The 17,872-nt window shown below is 42.6% G+C and overlaps 1 protein-coding gene across 11 annotated transcripts in view; it reads right to left on the bottom strand.

The window, feature by feature from the left end:
* col13a1 (collagen, type XIII, alpha 1) overlaps positions 1-17,872 on the bottom strand; it is a 55,572-nt gene that overhangs the window by 19,236 nt on the left and 18,464 nt on the right. For 6 of the 11 annotated variants that reach the window (XM_084077097.1, XM_084077100.1, XM_084077103.1 and 3 more), the window contains exons 9-23: positions 17,068-17,094; positions 16,951-16,977; positions 16,356-16,382; positions 13,359-13,421; positions 11,199-11,282; positions 10,404-10,445; positions 10,275-10,292; positions 9,553-9,579; positions 8,946-8,990; positions 6,826-6,852; positions 6,044-6,088; positions 2,217-2,252; positions 1,071-1,106; positions 908-961; positions 149-235 (exon numbers count right to left, since the gene is read on the bottom strand). In XM_084077097.1, the coding sequence (XP_083933223.1) occupies positions 149-235; positions 908-961; positions 1,071-1,106; positions 2,217-2,252; positions 6,044-6,088; positions 6,826-6,852; positions 8,946-8,990; positions 9,553-9,579; positions 10,275-10,292; positions 10,404-10,445; positions 11,199-11,282; positions 13,359-13,421; positions 16,356-16,382; positions 16,951-16,977; positions 17,068-17,094 (645 nt within the window). Of the gene's footprint in view, positions 1-148; positions 236-907; positions 962-1,070; positions 1,107-2,216; positions 2,253-6,043; positions 6,089-6,825; positions 6,853-8,945; positions 8,991-9,552; positions 9,580-10,274; positions 10,293-10,403; positions 10,446-11,198; positions 11,283-13,358; positions 13,422-14,009; positions 14,052-16,355; positions 16,383-16,950; positions 16,978-17,067; positions 17,095-17,872 lie in introns of all 11 variants that reach the window. The other 5 variants (XM_084077107.1, XM_084077098.1, XM_084077101.1 and 2 more) reach the window with 4 other exon arrangements.

The raw sequence follows: 17,872 nt of genomic DNA, 5'->3' as shown, positions 1-17,872 counted from the left end.
CAATTTATACTCTGTTGCATCAGCTTGAAAATCTATTCTTGTCAGCAAGTGACACGTCATACTACAGAATATAAATTATAAAATGAATATATTTTTTTTTTATACAAAAAAAAATATATATGTGGTTAAATATCTGTCATTATTATACCTTAGGTCCTGCTTGGCCTTGGAATCCTTGGACCCCGGGTTCCCCCTTGATTCCTTGACCTGCAGCACTGGGCTCTCCCTTGTCACCCTGCCAGAAACACAAAGAATACAGTCAATACACCGTACACAGTAAACACTGGCTTCATGAAAATAACAGTATGATAAAATGAATTATGTGGGGAATGGTGAAACAACATGAAACTCAATTTGCAATTTGAGATTAACATCACTGATCAGCAGGCAAAGAGCAAAGATGAACCCACGTTCATTCTTTGTTCGTTTCATCCATCAGATGGATGACACGCACAGATAGATTCTATCTGTGCAACATCAAGAGCACACGCACATACTGAATAATCACAGCACATCTCCCAGACATCCTGAGCCATTCTGTGATTATGAACTGCTGAGGTGTTAATAATCAACTGTCAGTCATTACTGACACACAGCACAATGAGAGGTCACCATGTGAATGACACATCAGTACAACAAACAATCCACCTAAATTAGGATTAGTCCTTAAGGCTGGTTAATCATACCAGCTATTAGGATCAAAAACGCTTCGACAAAAGCCAATTGAAAAATGTAATGTGGGTGAAAGTTAAAGAAGCAAGTTGTGAACTATTCACAGCTTTGGTTGATTATGAAGGCAAACACTGAGGCAATGACTGATTGACTTAATGAAGGTCCAGGCGCTAAGACACACAGATGACTGACAGGTGGACAGCAAAACATTTAGCCTACTCCATGCCAGGCCTACCCTATAGCCCCTCTTGCCAGGGATACCAGGGGTACCAGGGATGCCAGCTTGCCCCTTTCCAATGGAAGGAAGATTGAAGTTATGACAAAGTGATTGGATCGTTGATTCTATGCTTTACTGCAATGACACAAGAAGCCACAGTCACCACTCCAAGCTAATTTACCTTACGTCCGGGGGTGCCTGGAAAGCCTGACTCTCCCTATGATGGCCAGCAAGGCAAAACAGCGATAAGTGGAGAGAAAAGGAGAAGGAAGCAGAGAGGATGTGATAAGACATAAGAGAATATATTTTCTAGACTAAAAATAATGGGCAATGAGCGGAAATCCTGTATTTTCACCTCGAAAGAGTACATGCACAAACATGCACACTAGCACAAACACACAACGATAGCTTGATTTATCTACCGTATCCATCCATCCATCCATTCATCCATCAAGACACGCACGCAAGCATGCACACAAATAAACAGAGGTTTTTAACAACTGTGCTTTGAAATTACATGTATATTTCCTATATTTTCTCTACAGTTTCTAGTCTGGATAACTACAGTAACTGTCGCTGATCATCATCCGTCAAGAGGCAGCCGCAAGACGATTAACCCTCGGAAATTGGTTGTTATAAATAGCAGGGAACACATGAGAGTCATTTAATTCATCTGTGTGTTTGCTGCCCTCATCAATTGGCCAGATTAACGAGTAGACGTGCCAAAGATGATATACAGTCACAGCTGTGACCACAGACACAGTACAGAAACAGTACACAGACCGCCTTGAAGGAGGAGCATATGTATGCAAGTCCTACTATTCTAGTTGTCCCACTGGATTTGGTATAATGTGGATGGTGTGTCTGCTGAGACATAAATACCATGTCTTATACATGTCGATATAGATAGATAGAGGTTGGGTTTTAAGTGTTCTCACCTCTAAGTCATACAATATAATTATAATAGAAATTCAAATAATCCATTTTCATGGCCAATGTCAATGTTTGAGTTCTTAGTTCAGTTTTCACTGGATGCAAATGAAAGACTACAGACAAAGACTATAGACATACACAAATAAAAAAGTGACATTTTGACTGGCTGTCACGGTTTCTATAGTTCATAAAATCATGCTGAAAACATAATCCTAAAAATCACTTTCAATGCATTAGGGAGTGCACTGTGCACAGCACAGTAATGATTTCATCAAATAGGAGCCAGAGTGTACAAGCCTTTAACAAACACTCAACAACAATTAGGAAATGGACTGTTAGTAATTCAAAGTGCTCAAATTGAACCATTTCTCGCTAAATACAATACATTGACTACCTTTAGTCCTTGTTTCCCTGGCATTCCCAGTTCTCCCTAAAAGCAGATAATTACAAGTATGAAATACATACTGTAAACTACACAGCTTTCAAAGATTTGAAGAAAAGCAACATCGGTAGTATAGAACATGGCAGTTAGTGTTAAAAAGGAAAACAAAAACATGATAGCAAGCACAGTCAGCACATCAAAACATGCATATATTTTAAATGGTTATATCAGACTGTCTAGTAAAACTTTTAACCTGAATAAAACTGTGAGGTATGGCACTAAAGGCAAAAGTAAAATCCGGAGTGTTAATTTGACTCTTGAGAGTGTAAAATGGACCTGTAAAGGTCTCGACAGTTAAATCATCAAGAGATAAATGGACACTCTGGATTGTACCGTGTGTAGAGTCTACTCTAGACACTGAAAACTGGGCTCCTGCTGGTCTGAAGGAAGACATGCAGATCATAGTTTGCAAGTTGGCAGATCTTTAGACCATGGATCCCCTGTCCTTTCTGCACTGACAGACAAACACTCAACAAGTGACTGGAGCTCCTAACAGGTGCTGTGGTGGCGGTGGGTGGATGGGTGGGGGGGGGGGGGGGGGGGGGGGGGGCAGCACAGCGAGAGGAGGGACAGCTAGACATAGGAGGGACGAGGAGGCGGGACCCACACCTAACTCTGAGAGTGTACAAACTCTGAGAGAGTACCAAGAGGGTCCATTTGGTTAAATTTGTACACACTCAGAGTTAAATGAACACTGAGGAATTTACTGTGCATGGGTTGAGAGAGTGAGTGAGTGAGTGAGTGAGTGAGTGAGTGAGTGAGTGAGTGAGGGACTGACTCATATCTCATAATCACACTCCTCTGTCAAGTTGGGAAGGGTGAAGGGACCCTTTCAGGATAGAGTGTCTGATACCTAGCGTCAGTTTCTAGACAGATGAAAGCATTGTTGGACCCCCCCTTATCCAAGTGGTCCCCCAGGAGGATGCAAGCGGTGATGGCTGTAATCGCGTGGTGGGGTCCCTCAGAGGCTCACCCAAACCAGCCCCCCTTAAAACAGGAACCGGAGCCTCTCTTTGATCTGTGGCTCCACCAATAAGCTTGCAGCATTCCACTTGTGTACTTAATGGTCCGCCCCCCATTCCCTCTGCTTGATTCTATTTTAACATTAAAGTGTGTGTGTGTGTGTGTGGGGGGGGGGGGGTGTTTGCGCGCGCATGCCTCTATGCCCGAGATACTCAATGGGTGTAGGGCAGCATGTACCTGTCAAATTGACATGCCGAGCCATGATTTATCAATTTGTTAATCTCTTTATTGAAGCCGTGCGGACAGAGGCGTTCCACTTCAGAGGAAATGTAGCGAGATGGACACGGAGAAACAGATCAATGACCACCCCACACGGCTTTTAAAGAAACGGTAATGATCCCCCCACTGATGCTGCAGGCTTAGTTGTTTAAAATGTGTTTGTGCTGCAGCCAAGTCATCCTGTAGACCTCATCTAAAGCTAAAGCTCCTCTCTTCCAGTGTTTCCATAATGACCGGGAAGTACAGTACACTTTCCACTAGTGGTCTAAACAGAGAAATACTAATGCTGGCAACAGCTGGACAGGATAATAATCAGAGAAGTTGGGTGATAAAAATGGCAAGTCTAGTTTATGATTCCCTATGATATTCACATACTGCAGTTCACGTTTCATAGAGGTTTTATAATAGGGGGATAAACACAGTTGTGCCAATCTGTTCAGCGGTGCAAAAGACACCCCATTTATAGTAGGGGTAATTCAGACCGCTGTGATTTTTCTCTGCAACATTCTAATGCTTAATTTATTCTCTGTAGTATGATGGTGTCACAAGCTGAAAATAACTGAACTACTGTACAACCTCACAACGCTTTGCATCAGTGACATGTTGTGAGCTTGTAGATCGGCTATTTGCGGGGCACAACGCAGCCGTGCGACGAAGTATAAATTTGGCTTAAATGGTTTAATCTCATTGCAAATCTTTGGTCTGAACAAGGCTTTAGAGTTAGTGCATGCCGAGCTATAGCTAGTAGCTAGCTACAGTACAATGAACAATAATAAGTCTAGGTGGGTGATCTGGGAATTTAATTGCTTGTCTTCCCCATGGTTCATAATGTTCTTTCCAGCTGCGTTTGGCCATTGCCTCTCTCATTTCCAGGAGGGCAGGAAGGTCTATTCAGTCAGCCTGAGAAAAGCAAAAGCAGCTTCCCCACAGACCTCCTCTTCCTCGTCATTAAGCCCATCTTTCTATCATCCAACTTTCCTGTCCAGAGTGGACCCCACTCACTGACTCAAGGGGGAACGGAAATCAAAGACCCCTTTAAAGACAAAGCTTATTGAATTAAGCTGAAGTAGACTGGGGGGAGGGTAGACACACATCCGTGATGATGTCATTAAGACACTCGTAAGAAGACAAGTGTCTGTCGTCGAGCAGCTAATGTAACACATTCTCAAACGAAAAAAGGGTATTATTTTGTCTTGTGAGTATAGACATAACCACTTAGACCCTAAATACTTAGCTGTCCGTAGAAATAGTGAAATAGCAGATCTATAAGCTGCATTGTGAGCTTGTGGATCTGTTTATTTTCACAGAATGATCCCCCGTGTGCCAAATGTTCACCTATTATGACATGCCCAGAATAGGGACGCTAGGGTTCATGTGGTTAAGAGTGATCTACAGCGCTGTAACAGAGACAAGGTCTATGAGTGGTATAGTCTTGTCTGCTTCCTCCACGACTGCATGTGGAACTGCTGCCTGCTGTGCGCGTTGGGCTTGAAGTGGTTAAGGGTGTGACGCAGTCATCCTTTGCGGTCGGCACCATGTAGATATTAATTGTTATGACTTATGCCACAAAATCCCTACCTGTTCCACTTTATTTCTGTCTAGTAGAAGGAACAGTCAGCCAGCTCTGTGAGCTTATATATAGAACAGAGATCCCTTGGGGTCAGTGCGAACCTCAAATCCTCGAGTGACCATACAAAAACTTTGAAGGGTTGGCCTGCGAAAGCACTTTCTCTTTATTATAAAACAATAAAAGCCTTTCCAGCTCGCTGTTTCCCGTGGATACCACCGTCTTGATATGTGCTTTCCTTGAAGTCTCTCTCTCTTTCTTTCCCCCCCTCTCAATCTGTCCATGTGAAGGGCTTAATGCAGAAAACACACGGGCCGGTGCCGCTACTGCTAGCGCTACCGCGGCAACAAGATCATTTGCCATGGTTACGGGACAACTGAGCTTCCTGGATGGCGGAGGCAGGGAGATGAAAGGTGGAGAATTATGTTCACTACAGGATCTGGACACGATTCAGCTACTGTAGTTGTAGACATATTTGCTGATACACATGGCCATGTTCTGATGGCTGCTAGTGACGAGCTGAACTTGTTGAAATCCTAAATGTGTACCCTGATAGATAACAGGACTATATTTAAACATTTTTGAGTGTTGTGGACGGGGTAAAGAAAGGGGTCGAGGGTCGTACAGGCTGATGAGGCTACGGTACATTTATTTACATAAGCTCAGAAACTGAGCAAAACCTGAGAAGCTGTTCGTATCCAAAAACAAAAATGACTATTTTCATGGGGAAGGAATGTCTCTGATTGTTGATGTAGTTTACATGCAGAGGATTATGTGACGAATAAAATACAAGGACAGCTTTTAGACCACTTTTTACAAATACAGACCATTACAACTTTCTGTCAAATAAACCGAGGAATGACATTTAAATCATCTCCAGGGCCGGCATGCGTAATGTTTCCATGCAGATCACCATCAAAAACAAAACTCTACATGCCACGCACAACTTCACTCATGACTTTCTCTGTACCTGCTCTCCTTTCTCCCCAAGGAAACCCTGTTGTCCTTCATCTCCCTACAACGCGGATGGAGACATCATTTCAGAAAGGCAAGGTGGGCAAAAACAAGCCCACCATTTCAACCAGAGAGAATCAAAGGACTATCAACGGCCCCGGGGGAAAAAAGGAGTGCTCCCACATGACACGAGCCTGAAACAAGGTCACATAAATCTCCCTCTTTAGAGATGACACCAGGGCCGTTCTGCACGGGCCTTCTATCACGGTGGTCCTTGGACTGGAGAACAAACTTGTGGTCTTTTGGTGGAAATGAATATTCCATCAATCTTTGGCCAAAGGGGAATTAAAACTGGACAAGGCCGAAGCACTGGGGTGGGGGGAAACTTTTTGAAGTGCGCTGATATCTCGTCCAGACCGGGCAATCGAGCTTTCACTGTGTTAGTGTACAGCACATTCAAAGATTAAGCCACAGACCTCCGGTTTATTCTAGATAAGGGCGACAACCTGACAGCATACGCCCTGTTTTCAATGGGAGCCTCCTTTCCCGCAAGGTTGTCAGAGGAGAGTATGTCCATTCATAAAACAGGCAAGTAGAAACCAACACACAACAAAACAACTAAAGTCCATTGTGGGCTGTGTTGACAAATGACTCAAGAACAAGAATACGGTGCAAGAACATTCCCTGTAGTTAAGCAAGATAAATGTATAGGCTAAGTTTAATCAAGTGACCGACACTGCTCTGGACTGTACATACAGTATAGCACATGTATAACTTCCAACTGGTGCATTGAATTACCTTAATTCCTTGGTCTCCCTTCAGTCCCTGTGAGAGGAAAACACAAATAAAAATACATGTTATTATTTTTGTTGTTGTGTGTATATGTTTGCTTAAAAAATAAAAAAAGAGATTACAAATTGCTACAATGTCGGAGCAGCCTAACTCAAAATAAATGTTACTGTAATGTACTTGTAGACAAGACACCTTGTAAACCTTTTACTGTCACTACAGTTCACAATAGATTGCACAGTACAATAGTGTTTTCATTGTATTGTTGTAAATTACTATTTCATACCACTATGTCAACCACTAGATGGCACAATATAACCTGTAAGCATTACAGACTCTGGCCCCATGCACACAGAGCCATACAGAGCACTTAGGGAGGTTTGTTTTTTACCTGACAATGGATTAAATTAATGTATAGGTAGAAACTATGAGCCTATCTTCATGTACATTTTTCAATACAGGCTCTGATGTTTCTGAAAATGTCAGAATAAAGCAACATGGGAGTGTGGAGGAGGACATACTGTAACATACTGTATTGTACGACAGACAAGACTAAAATGTTTTCATGAACGAATCAATGTAGATAGCTTGAATAAGATTATAAAACAATAATAGACCCATTTAAATCAATCCCTTCCCCTGGCCTTTCAGCAACCTACAGTACAGTGGAGCCATCGTCCTCATAAACCCACACAATGCATACAGGCTTTTCTGGGAGGATTTCATGGGAAAACGAAGAGAGATGGGGAGACTAGCTGAGGTTTAACAGGGCAATAATATGCACAGGAGCTCAGAATAGCAAAGTTCTTCCAGCGGTCAGAGCCCCCTGAAATCAATGTATAGTATTAAAACCATACAATGAAAGGGTATTATTTTTCTACTATAAAAAGCCCCCACGTTATAAATCAGCGATTTTTATATCTGGCATCAGGTAATAATCACTTTTAAAAAAGGCATCACGTCATGGATTTATATACAGTGGTTTTGTTGTGACAGCAGCAGCCAAACAGTCGGACGTTACTCTGGGGCTGAGACTTTTAGCCTGCCCACGGGGCTTATGTAGAGGTGACCCTGCGCTCAATGGAGGCAGGCATTTCCCCCAGTTTCGAAAGAGAATCAGTTATTTTTGTGATGCGGTCACATGACAAAGTCTAAAATTATTAGCCATTTCTGGCACTACACTTTTTATTGTTCGCTATTACGTTCTAACGTTCTTCATTTCCTACCTTTTGAAACCCTACAACTCTCTCTCTCTCTCTCTCTCTCTCTGTTTGTCTCTCAGTAGTCACGTTGTATGTGATGGCTCGGCTTAGGTCAGATTAGTGCAGAACAGTTGTGAGTGTGTGTATGTGTGTGTGTGTGAGAGCCTGTGTGTGTTTGTGTCCGCCAGAGGAAGTCCATTAAGCCATGGAAAAGTGGTTGAGGACAGCCACGTGGAGGGTTTAATGGGCATAGCTCTCTCTGTCCTCTGCAGGGCTTCAGCCAAGGTTAGCTCCCAGAATTTCGCCACCATGGGACCATGTGAGCGTGTGACTGTTACTGTGACTGTGCGTGTGTACGTGTGCATGTTGTGTTCTTTTGTTTATGTTTCTTTAAATAGTTCGTTTCTGGCATTATTTATTTCAGATAGGTCAGAGACAGGGAACCAGGGGCCGAGAGGGAGGAGAGACATGGGAGACAAGATGGAGGTCGGCTTCGAACCTGGGTCTTTGCTCTTTGTACTCACGAGTGACCAAATTTCTACCGCTCTTCTAGGTACCACTGCTTGGCGAGGGGAGATATTGTGCTATGAGCTTTAGGCAGTGCTAGTTGTCAATCAGTCGGTGTCCTACCTGACACCAGGGTCAAACATTCTCAATGGAAGAGTAGGGAGAGAGACCACCTCCAACCACTGCAGATGTGCTTATTATATTGTATTAACCTACTACCATACAGATTGATTCAAATATCACACAAATGACAAAAAACAACAAATCTAAAAACAGTAATACATTTAGAAATTAACATACTGTATGTCCTGAATAAACAAACAAAAAAAGTTGTCCCACCCCATGTGTAAGTGATACATTGAGATACAAAATCAAGATACAAAATCGATATGTCAAGAAAGGCATAGAAGCATACAGTACCTTCAGGCCTTCTGGACCTACAGGGCCGACGTCACCTCGATCGCCCTGTGAAGAGAGAGAGAGAGAGAGATGATGAACAAACTAACACTGTGGGAGAGAACATGAGGTGGTTTGATAGAAAGTTGATGACGACGACAAGACACAACATCAACGAAAATGCAGGAATTAATTGTATCAGAAGTCTTTGCTGAGGCCTTGTTCAAAGTTCAATATAATGCCAGGTTTCATGCAGATATATCATTTCCTTCCAAAAATGTCAGGTTATTGCTTACAGACATGTATGAAAAATGTCTGAAACCCATGAACAGTCTGTGGGACATTTTCAAATAAGTCATATGACACAGAAATGAAATATTGCCTCACTATATCCCTGTGTTAATCCTAGCCGATACTTGAAAGCAGATGGATCCAGAGAAAATTACTGCCCCCCCCACCCCCCATATCTAGTGGCAGTGATACATGGTTATTATTTTCCCTTCGTGATGTAAAATCCATCTGTTGCCCAGTAGACAATTTGTAGATCTATGTCTTTCTGGTCAGTGACCCACAACACAAGCTTTTTCACGTGAATATCTCTCATACAAAAGTTATAATTACACAGACTCACCTTTGGACCTGGTGAACCCGATTCGCCCTATAAAGAATAAAGAGAAACCATTATTCATCTTTCACTTATAAATTCTGTTCCAATCCTCAGTGTTAATTTAACTCAATGGACCCAAATGGACCCTCAAGGGTCAACCCAGTGGAACATGTGCGCCATAGTATCGTTACACAGACAGGTTCGACAGGAGAGCTAGCAGGTGGCCTGTGTGCTATGTCTTGTATTGAGGGGATCAAAGTCAAATTTTCCAAACCAGATGGCTTTGGTCCTGCTGTAGGCCAGCTGAGGGATGGTATTGCTCATTGTTTAAGGTCCCATGACCTGAGAAACACAGTGGACCTTCAAGCCCCTGCTGTGATATGAACTTGTTTCTTTTTTATTTCGTAAAGAGACAGCCGTTTTACAGGACTCTCCTTTTCCATGACGTGACAATCAAAAGATTCCTCCTCTCAAATTATCCATGACAATTAATGCATCATCGGAGGAAATTTATTTGCTCCGTCCAAAAGAAACACAGAGACTACCGATGAGGTCTCTTTCTGCCGTGTAGGTTGGGGCTGTGCATACAGCTGCAGCAATAAAGGAGAGGAAACAACTCAACTGCGTCTAACTCAAATTCCCCTTTTTTCATCTTGAGTTAAATCAAAAATCATCATGAGAGTCCACTGAGCTGCTGGAGAAAATTAACGATAATTGTGTTTGTAAAACAATAGCGATTTGTTTACCTTCATTCCTGGTAGAAGCTACAAAGAGAATAAAGAAAAAAATTAATGTCATGCCGATATATTTTCACATGTGTGCAAATCAAGTAAAAATAGAATAGAAAGTAGAGGCATGACAAAACTAACGCTCACCCTGGGGTCTTTTCCTGGTTTGCCTGGTTCACCTGGTTTCCCCTTTATTAAGGAGAACAAAGAGGCTTTTTAAGTGAAGACTTAATAATCAAAATGTTTATTTTCTATAAAAACAGTGGAGCTGAAACAAGAAAATATGAATTCAGTTAAATAAATGTATGACATTTATGACAATTATGAGAGTTTACACCTCTTCTCTGCCAAACAGGAGGCTCTCTAAGTTAAAGGGCACCGTCAGCTATATTTAACGTGAATCCTATTCTTCCACTGTGAGAAAGACTGTGAATAACGACTGTGTTGCGTGTGTCAACAGTTTGCTCTCTCAGCAAAATCGCTGCCAGCCAATGTAATACGACATATTTCCACAAAATGTATGTACACTTTTCGAGCTTGTGAAACAGAGCATATAGGGAAGTGCTATGTCAAATATTCATGTTGTCCTCGCAATAAAACAACATGATTAACATTAAATATCGGTAAAGTTGCCCTTCAAGCACATCAGTTTGTTTACCAAAATGTATTGCTATCGGTATGGAAATGGAATGGTAGAATGATGACAGTTTTCATGGAATACACTGACCAAGGTTAACAAATCAAATCAAAAGATTCAAAAAGGTTTTCATCAATTAAAAACAACAAAAAAAGATCTACAAGCTCACAACGTGTTGCTTCGTGCCGCGTTGTGAGCTTGTAGATCTGCTATTTTCACTAGTTTGGGTCCCCGGGCAAACGTCTAATTTCTCTTTTGGGTCTTGAGCTAAAACATTTTGGGAAACAGTGATATAAAGAACTCACCGGCGGGCCACTGCCTCCATTCAAGCCGGCGGGCCCTGGGGGGCCAGGAGGTCCTGGTGGTCCTTGCGCTCCAGGCTCGCCCTGCTGAGAGACCTTAGGGTTACAACCTGCCATGGTGGAGCCTAGCCTTCCCACAGCAACACCATGCCAACACAACAACCTCAACACTGCACTGCACAATAATAATAATAACTGGAGGAAGAGGTTGCACAGAGAAATGTTAGAGAGGAGCAAGACAAAGCGTTGTATTGCCGTTACTTTTTCACCGAGTACCTTGGTTTGGAGAGTGTGGCACTGTGAATGGGGTAAACTGTGGATTCTCCTTGAGGAGGAAGAGTGGAATCTCAATGACATCATATTTGCAGACTTACGTTGGCCACTACAGTGTTAACCGTGAAATGTATCCACTTTTATATTCAAATCATATTTGATTTTTTTCCTGCATTTTACCTGACAAGCAACTTATCTCTTTGTGGGATTGTTCTGTGAACTCTCCATTATGAGCCAGAGAACAGGAAATTATCTAAAGCACAAGCCAAGACTAAACAAATCAAATCAAGGTAAATTTCAATGGACACAGGATATGGAGAACTGACATGAATTGCCTGCAGGCGCAGATCCTGAATCTATGGTTTTAAGAGTTTACTCTCCGATCATACTCCTGGAATTCATCTCATTGACTAAATAAGACCACTATGGTCTCCATGATCTATGATGAACATTCTAGGTTTATCATGTACTGCATAGACTAGCTTCATCTACATTAAAAAAAAAAAAGTCTTAGGTCTGGATTTACATTCATTGTCATTTCAATAGAAAGGAACAATTTGACATGGCATGACATGATTCCACCACAGTATGATTTATTTGCACATGTGGTCTAACTGAAAAAGAATTTAATAATACAAAGCACTGGCCTTGATCCAAGTGCTCCATAATCACAGTGTAACTTTATAAAGAACATACATTTACAGTAGCTCACGCTCAGTGTTGCCAAGTCTAACAGTGGGTCTACCCTGAGATAATCCGGAACATATCCGTCCACATCAGATCCATATTTTAGCATTCCCCACTGTGGAACAAAATTTGTGCAGCTATGATTTATGTCGCCGGATACAGGACTTAAATGAACACATTCCTCTATGGTACACCAGATTGGATCCACGCAGGGCTTTTTTACAAAACACAGCCAACCCAGTTAAGGGTGGTATTTCCTTTTAGATTTAGATTTTTTGCTCTACCACAGTGCGCAGCATTGTCTCCAAACAAGGTATTCTGTCCTGGCACAGAGCGAACTGCACACCTGGGGGAAAAACAAGATGAAGGGCGGATGCCAACTCAGGTCTACCTGTGCCAGGAGGCCCTCTCACTAACAGGGTAGGGTGCCCGCTGAGCACATGGCAGGTAAACTGAGGCTCTTTCAGAGAGGCGGAGGTGAAAGTTCACCGTGAAGATCAGGCATTATACTTGCCAAAATCAGGCTCTGATTTGACTTGTGTATTTCCGGCTGTCAAGATACTGCTGAGTGTAAATGATCCGATCGTAATGTTGTTGATCTTTTCCACATTTGATCAAAACCGTGGGTTCTTTGGCATAGGAATGCTGGGTTTACTAAAACAGGACAGCCATTCACTTTGAGGTTTTTATTTCACCTTAATAGTATATAAATGGCTCTTGAAGAGTGCAATATTTGTATAATGTACCACAACTTTATCCATTTTTAATAGCCACTGGCCACCTCCACATTGTTCTTAAATCAATAGATGTTTACTCTTAAGATGAATCACGTTTTATTATAACCAATTAAAAACATACAGACTACTTTCATATCAAAGCAATAGCACTGATTCCAGATAAGGTGTAACTTCGCTCAGACTATGTCTAGGATAAGGTCTGTCACTAAAACAGTGAAATACATTAAGAGTGAAGAAGGAATGAAGTGAAGCGTTACAGAAACGCCTGATTTATAGTTGCACGATGGCGTCAAGCACTGAAAATCGCAGATCTACAAGCGCCTACAACAGATGTGATCGGCTATTTTCAGCGTGCGACACAAAGTGACAAGCATAACGCAGACTTTAGCAGAGTTTGGCGACGGTCGACGGCAGTTGGCATCCACAGGACAGAGAGGCACGTGACGGGCTCAGAGAGAAATAGTACCTTGAGGCGCTTTAGGATTAGAGGGCTTATTGAGGGCATGTTGCGCACGGTGATGGGCAACATCTGGGGTCACAAAGCACAGGTGGCCAGCGGTGCAAAAAGGTCACAGGGGGGGCAAAGGTCACCAGGAGGAGGAGGAGGAGGAGGAGGTGGAGGCCAGGGAAAGAGAAGGGAGGAAGGAAGGAGAAAAAAATAGAAAAACATAACATGAGAGTGAAAAGCAAGGAAAATGGCAAGGCAAACGGAGAGAAAGAAAGGAGGCTGAAGAAAGAAAACACGAAGAGTTGTCAGTCCTGCAAACTAGAGGCTACAGTAGGTGAAGGTGAGGAGTTTTGATTATGAAGCTAAAAAGGCAAACAGAAATTCAATTTGTATTCATACAGTATGCTCCATTGTTCAATGCCACACATTTAAATCGTTCATCACTATTATTTGAGTGACAATTAATCGTCAACTTAAATTTGTAATTGTGACAGCCCCTATATATAGTATATATATATTTATTTAATTTATTTGCACCAACTCCCCTCATCAACAACACTCTGGGCCCCTAGATTGCAGCTGAGCAGAGATCAGGTGGGATTCAGTCTTGCCACAAAGAGAGTATACAGTACAGCAGTAGCTTACAGCACAGTACACATCCAGACTTACTGTGGCCAACTGTCCAACACAGGGCTGTACAATACGTCGCTTCTGTTGAGATGACCAGCATTGTCAGATACAAGTTAGAGAGGGAGGAACGGGGGGAGGGGGGTAAAGGTACGATCCCACCGACATCCACATGTCCCAGTTGACACACAGGCTACTGGAGCGAGCTGTGTGCAACTTGCCTACTTTTTACATACAGTACATATTTCCATTTTGAACAAAAAGGAGAATGCTCCTCCTCACTGTAATCAATATGGATAATTATTATCCGAAGTATATGACTTTAATCGTTAACTTGTTTAAACAGAAAAATACTGATTACATAGTTACGTGATGAGGAAATATATACAGCATGTGATGTATGAGTAAAGGGGAGGAAATGGACTAAAAGTAGGCAAGTGTGCTGCTACAGTTGAATTAAACCCCACCATTTTCAGCGATCCACTACATCTGCCCCCATGCTGTAATATAGTGTGTTACCACCGACACCACCAGCTCACAAGATCATCGCTTTATTGTCTTAACCACATTAACCCTAGCGTGCCAATTCTGTGGCGAAGATTCTGCAAAAATGGCTGATGTACAAGCTCAGCTTGTAGATGGGCCATTTTAGGTGAAGAGATATGGTGTACAGGAAAAAAGGAACGGACCAGGTATAGAGCCCTGGGGGACCTCAGTCTACAAATTTTAAGTGGAAGATAGCCTGAGTGAAACAACATTACCACAAGGAACCCAATGTCAAAGCTCTCGTCTTTAAAAAACCCAGTGAAAGGCTGCTCTATTTCTGTTCTCAAAGAGTCTCCGCTGAAGGTAACGGGATTACAGCGTGAAATTATGTCAGATTGTTTCGTTAGAAACCAAAATCTCCTCACTGCACGTTGCTACTGTAAGTTGGGAGGCCAGTGACATTGATTGACTGACTCTTTGGGGGGTGGGGGGGTGGAGAGCAGAGGGTTGAGGAGCACCTGAGTATTTTGGAGCACTGGCTCTCTTTGCGGCATGACTGTGTGGACACCACTTTCGAGGATACGGGGGTGTTTTGAGGGCACCCACAAACCTTCAACATCGTCAGAGCCTGACTGGAGCGCAAGGCAGCCAGGGTTTTCAGAGGGAGTTCTTGCACAAAGACGCCCTGCATACCAGGTAAGGGGTCAGTTTTTAAACTCAATAACATTAAAACATTTACTCAGCAGCGCTAATGGTGATTATGATCTAATAATGAGTGTGGATCTACTGACGGGTCAGTCATGGCTTTAGATCACTTTCGTCATCAGAACATTTAAATCAACTCAAAGGGCGCAAACATGCACACAAACAAAAACACACACTGCACTGGCTTTCCCCAGTGGAAAAGCAGATTGCAGATCCACAACATTGTATACACCCACCACCCCAAGCCGACATACACCTCCTCGTCTCCCCTAACACCAGCATGTTCGTATGTGGAGAACTTGAGTGGAACTGCCCACCAACAGGGGACCTCCCGTGCAGATTGCTGCAGGAGACTCCTGTATAAGTGTATAAAAGTAATTAAACACACGCACATCAAGTGAGGGGGAGGGCAGGGCAGCAGCGCAGGTTGAAGACTTTAGAACATTCTGGGTTCCACTTCCCGTTGAACTGCACATTCTGACCTACCATGTTTATCTAGCCAAAAAGCATTTGGTGGCAGGAGATGCATATCAGAGCCTGACGAATTATCGACGACTTGTTTCAACATGGACTGTTATTTTACAGAGCTTTGATACAAAGTTTGACAGTGTAACAAACGTTTATGAAAACGTTGTTCTTAACATCTCCACAGCAGCAGTTAAATAGCTGGGAGTTCGGATTACACTGGAAATGGACTTAGTTATCTGAAAAATCCCCCAGTACACACAGGAGACTCTTATTCTTGGCACCCCCACATACAGGACCTTATCACATCTGAGTGTATGCTCCAGCAAGCAGCCTGTAATTGCCTTGTTTTCTCTCAAGCAGCCAAGCCCCAGAGACGCTGGGACGATCTGCATCACCCGGACGCCTGTTTGCATTTTATGCATGTGCTACCTATCACAGAGTCGTTTGTCTAAAGCCCCGCTTCTTTTTTCTCCTGCTCTTCTTTCAAGTTCTCTCTCCTCCTCTGTTATTACACTAGGTTCACCGCTGCCCATATGTCTGGACCTGTGAAAGATAAGTTGCTATAGGAGAATACAGTACTAGTATTATTCTGATGTCAGTTACCATCTAATGCACGGCTACTGTGAGGAGAAAGAAAAACAATTACATCTCACACTTTAATAAAAAAGAGACTGAAATAAGATGAACGAACATGTATACAACTTGGATGAATGTAGGATATCTCCTTACCCGGTGTGTATAGTCTCCACAGACGCCCTGGAGAATACACGAAACACAGGAATGGATCAGAGAAAATAAATCTGCAATAATTGCAGTAGTCAGGCCTTTAACCCATTCAATCGGGAACGCATCTGTGTCATTTTAGATATCTTTGGCTATTAAAAAATGGCAGATATACAAGCTCTTGTGGAGCTGCTATTTTTTTTTTATCGTGACAATGTGTGCAAATCTTTGAATAAATATATTGTTTTAAATATATTTTAAATAAGTGGTCCTTGACATGAAAAGGTTTGAGCACCACTGATATAGCAACACACGTTTTTCAGAAACCAGTTAGGATTTGAAAAACATTTGTTGATGCGCTCCCGGATTTAATGGATTAAATTAACACTATTCACCTCACAAGCCAATTTCTGGTGAGATTTGGTTGGGTCTGGCTGTGTTAAGCTTGTCAAGTCTATAATCGCCTTAATCAGGATATAAGTTTGAGCACAATCAGTGTAGTCTATCTTGTTTTTACTGCAGAAGTCAAATTTGCTTTAGTCAGTAAATAACAGTTTTACACACTGCTTTTAATACTATTTTAATTAATAAAAAAACTCACCTTCTCGCCTTTGGGACCAGGTTCACCCTGGAAAGTAGAAGAAGAGGTGGGCAGTTATATAGGGTGATGAAAAGACAGACATTCATAATAGACGAATAGCAGACTTCAAAAACTTACTAGGAGTCCTTTAGGTCCACGGTGACCCTAAGACAATAAACAGTAGAACAATCAATCATTGACGGATTTATGCATACACACAAGTTAACTATACCTCAAAGATTTCAATCGAACAGAAGCTTTAAACACACATGTATCCCGATTCCCGATAAAGGTTATCAGATCTTGACAAGGACTTGACAAGGACTGAATCTAATCTGATGTCTTGCCAACTACATATGTCGATTCCAATCATTTTGCTATAGTCAAAGCCACTCAATATGACTTCCCATCAGGTCCTGGGGTGGGTGCCTGTCTAGCTAGCTGTCAGAGCCTGGTGACTGGTTGATTAATGGACTCGGGGAAAGGGCCCAGTTGGACACATCCAGCACACCCCACGCCTGTGACCCCGCTGTCACAAGAGTGCCAAAGCTACTTTGTGAAGGGGACTCCATCTCTATACATTTACCAGATGACCCCTCAAAGCCTTTTTCAATGCTCCTCGACATTCGTCAGGAAGGGGGTTCGAAAGGGGAGCTCATTATGGGGCCATTCATCAACATTCAACATTATTTCAACATTATCCAACCCCACTTGGCCTCCCGGACGGACGTGCCATTTGTGCTGGCCCAGAGATCCTCCCGCGTGTGCAGAGCTTCAATGAAGAGGAACCACTCCACACACACTCGGAGCTGGAGACAGCACAAGCTCAGCCCCCCCCCACCACCACCACCACTCATAAAACAAACCCCTGCATGATAGCCCCGCCTCTTCCAAGTCTGAGCAAGAGTAATGGTTTTCAAACAAAGGTACTAACATCACCAGC

This window comes from Gymnoscopelus microlampas (assembly GCF_963454915.1).
Source record: "Gymnoscopelus microlampas genome assembly, chromosome: 13".
Classification (NCBI taxonomy): Eukaryota; Metazoa; Chordata; class Actinopteri; order Myctophiformes; family Myctophidae; genus Gymnoscopelus; species Gymnoscopelus microlampas.
This window is presented reverse-complemented; position numbering and strand designations above follow the sequence as displayed.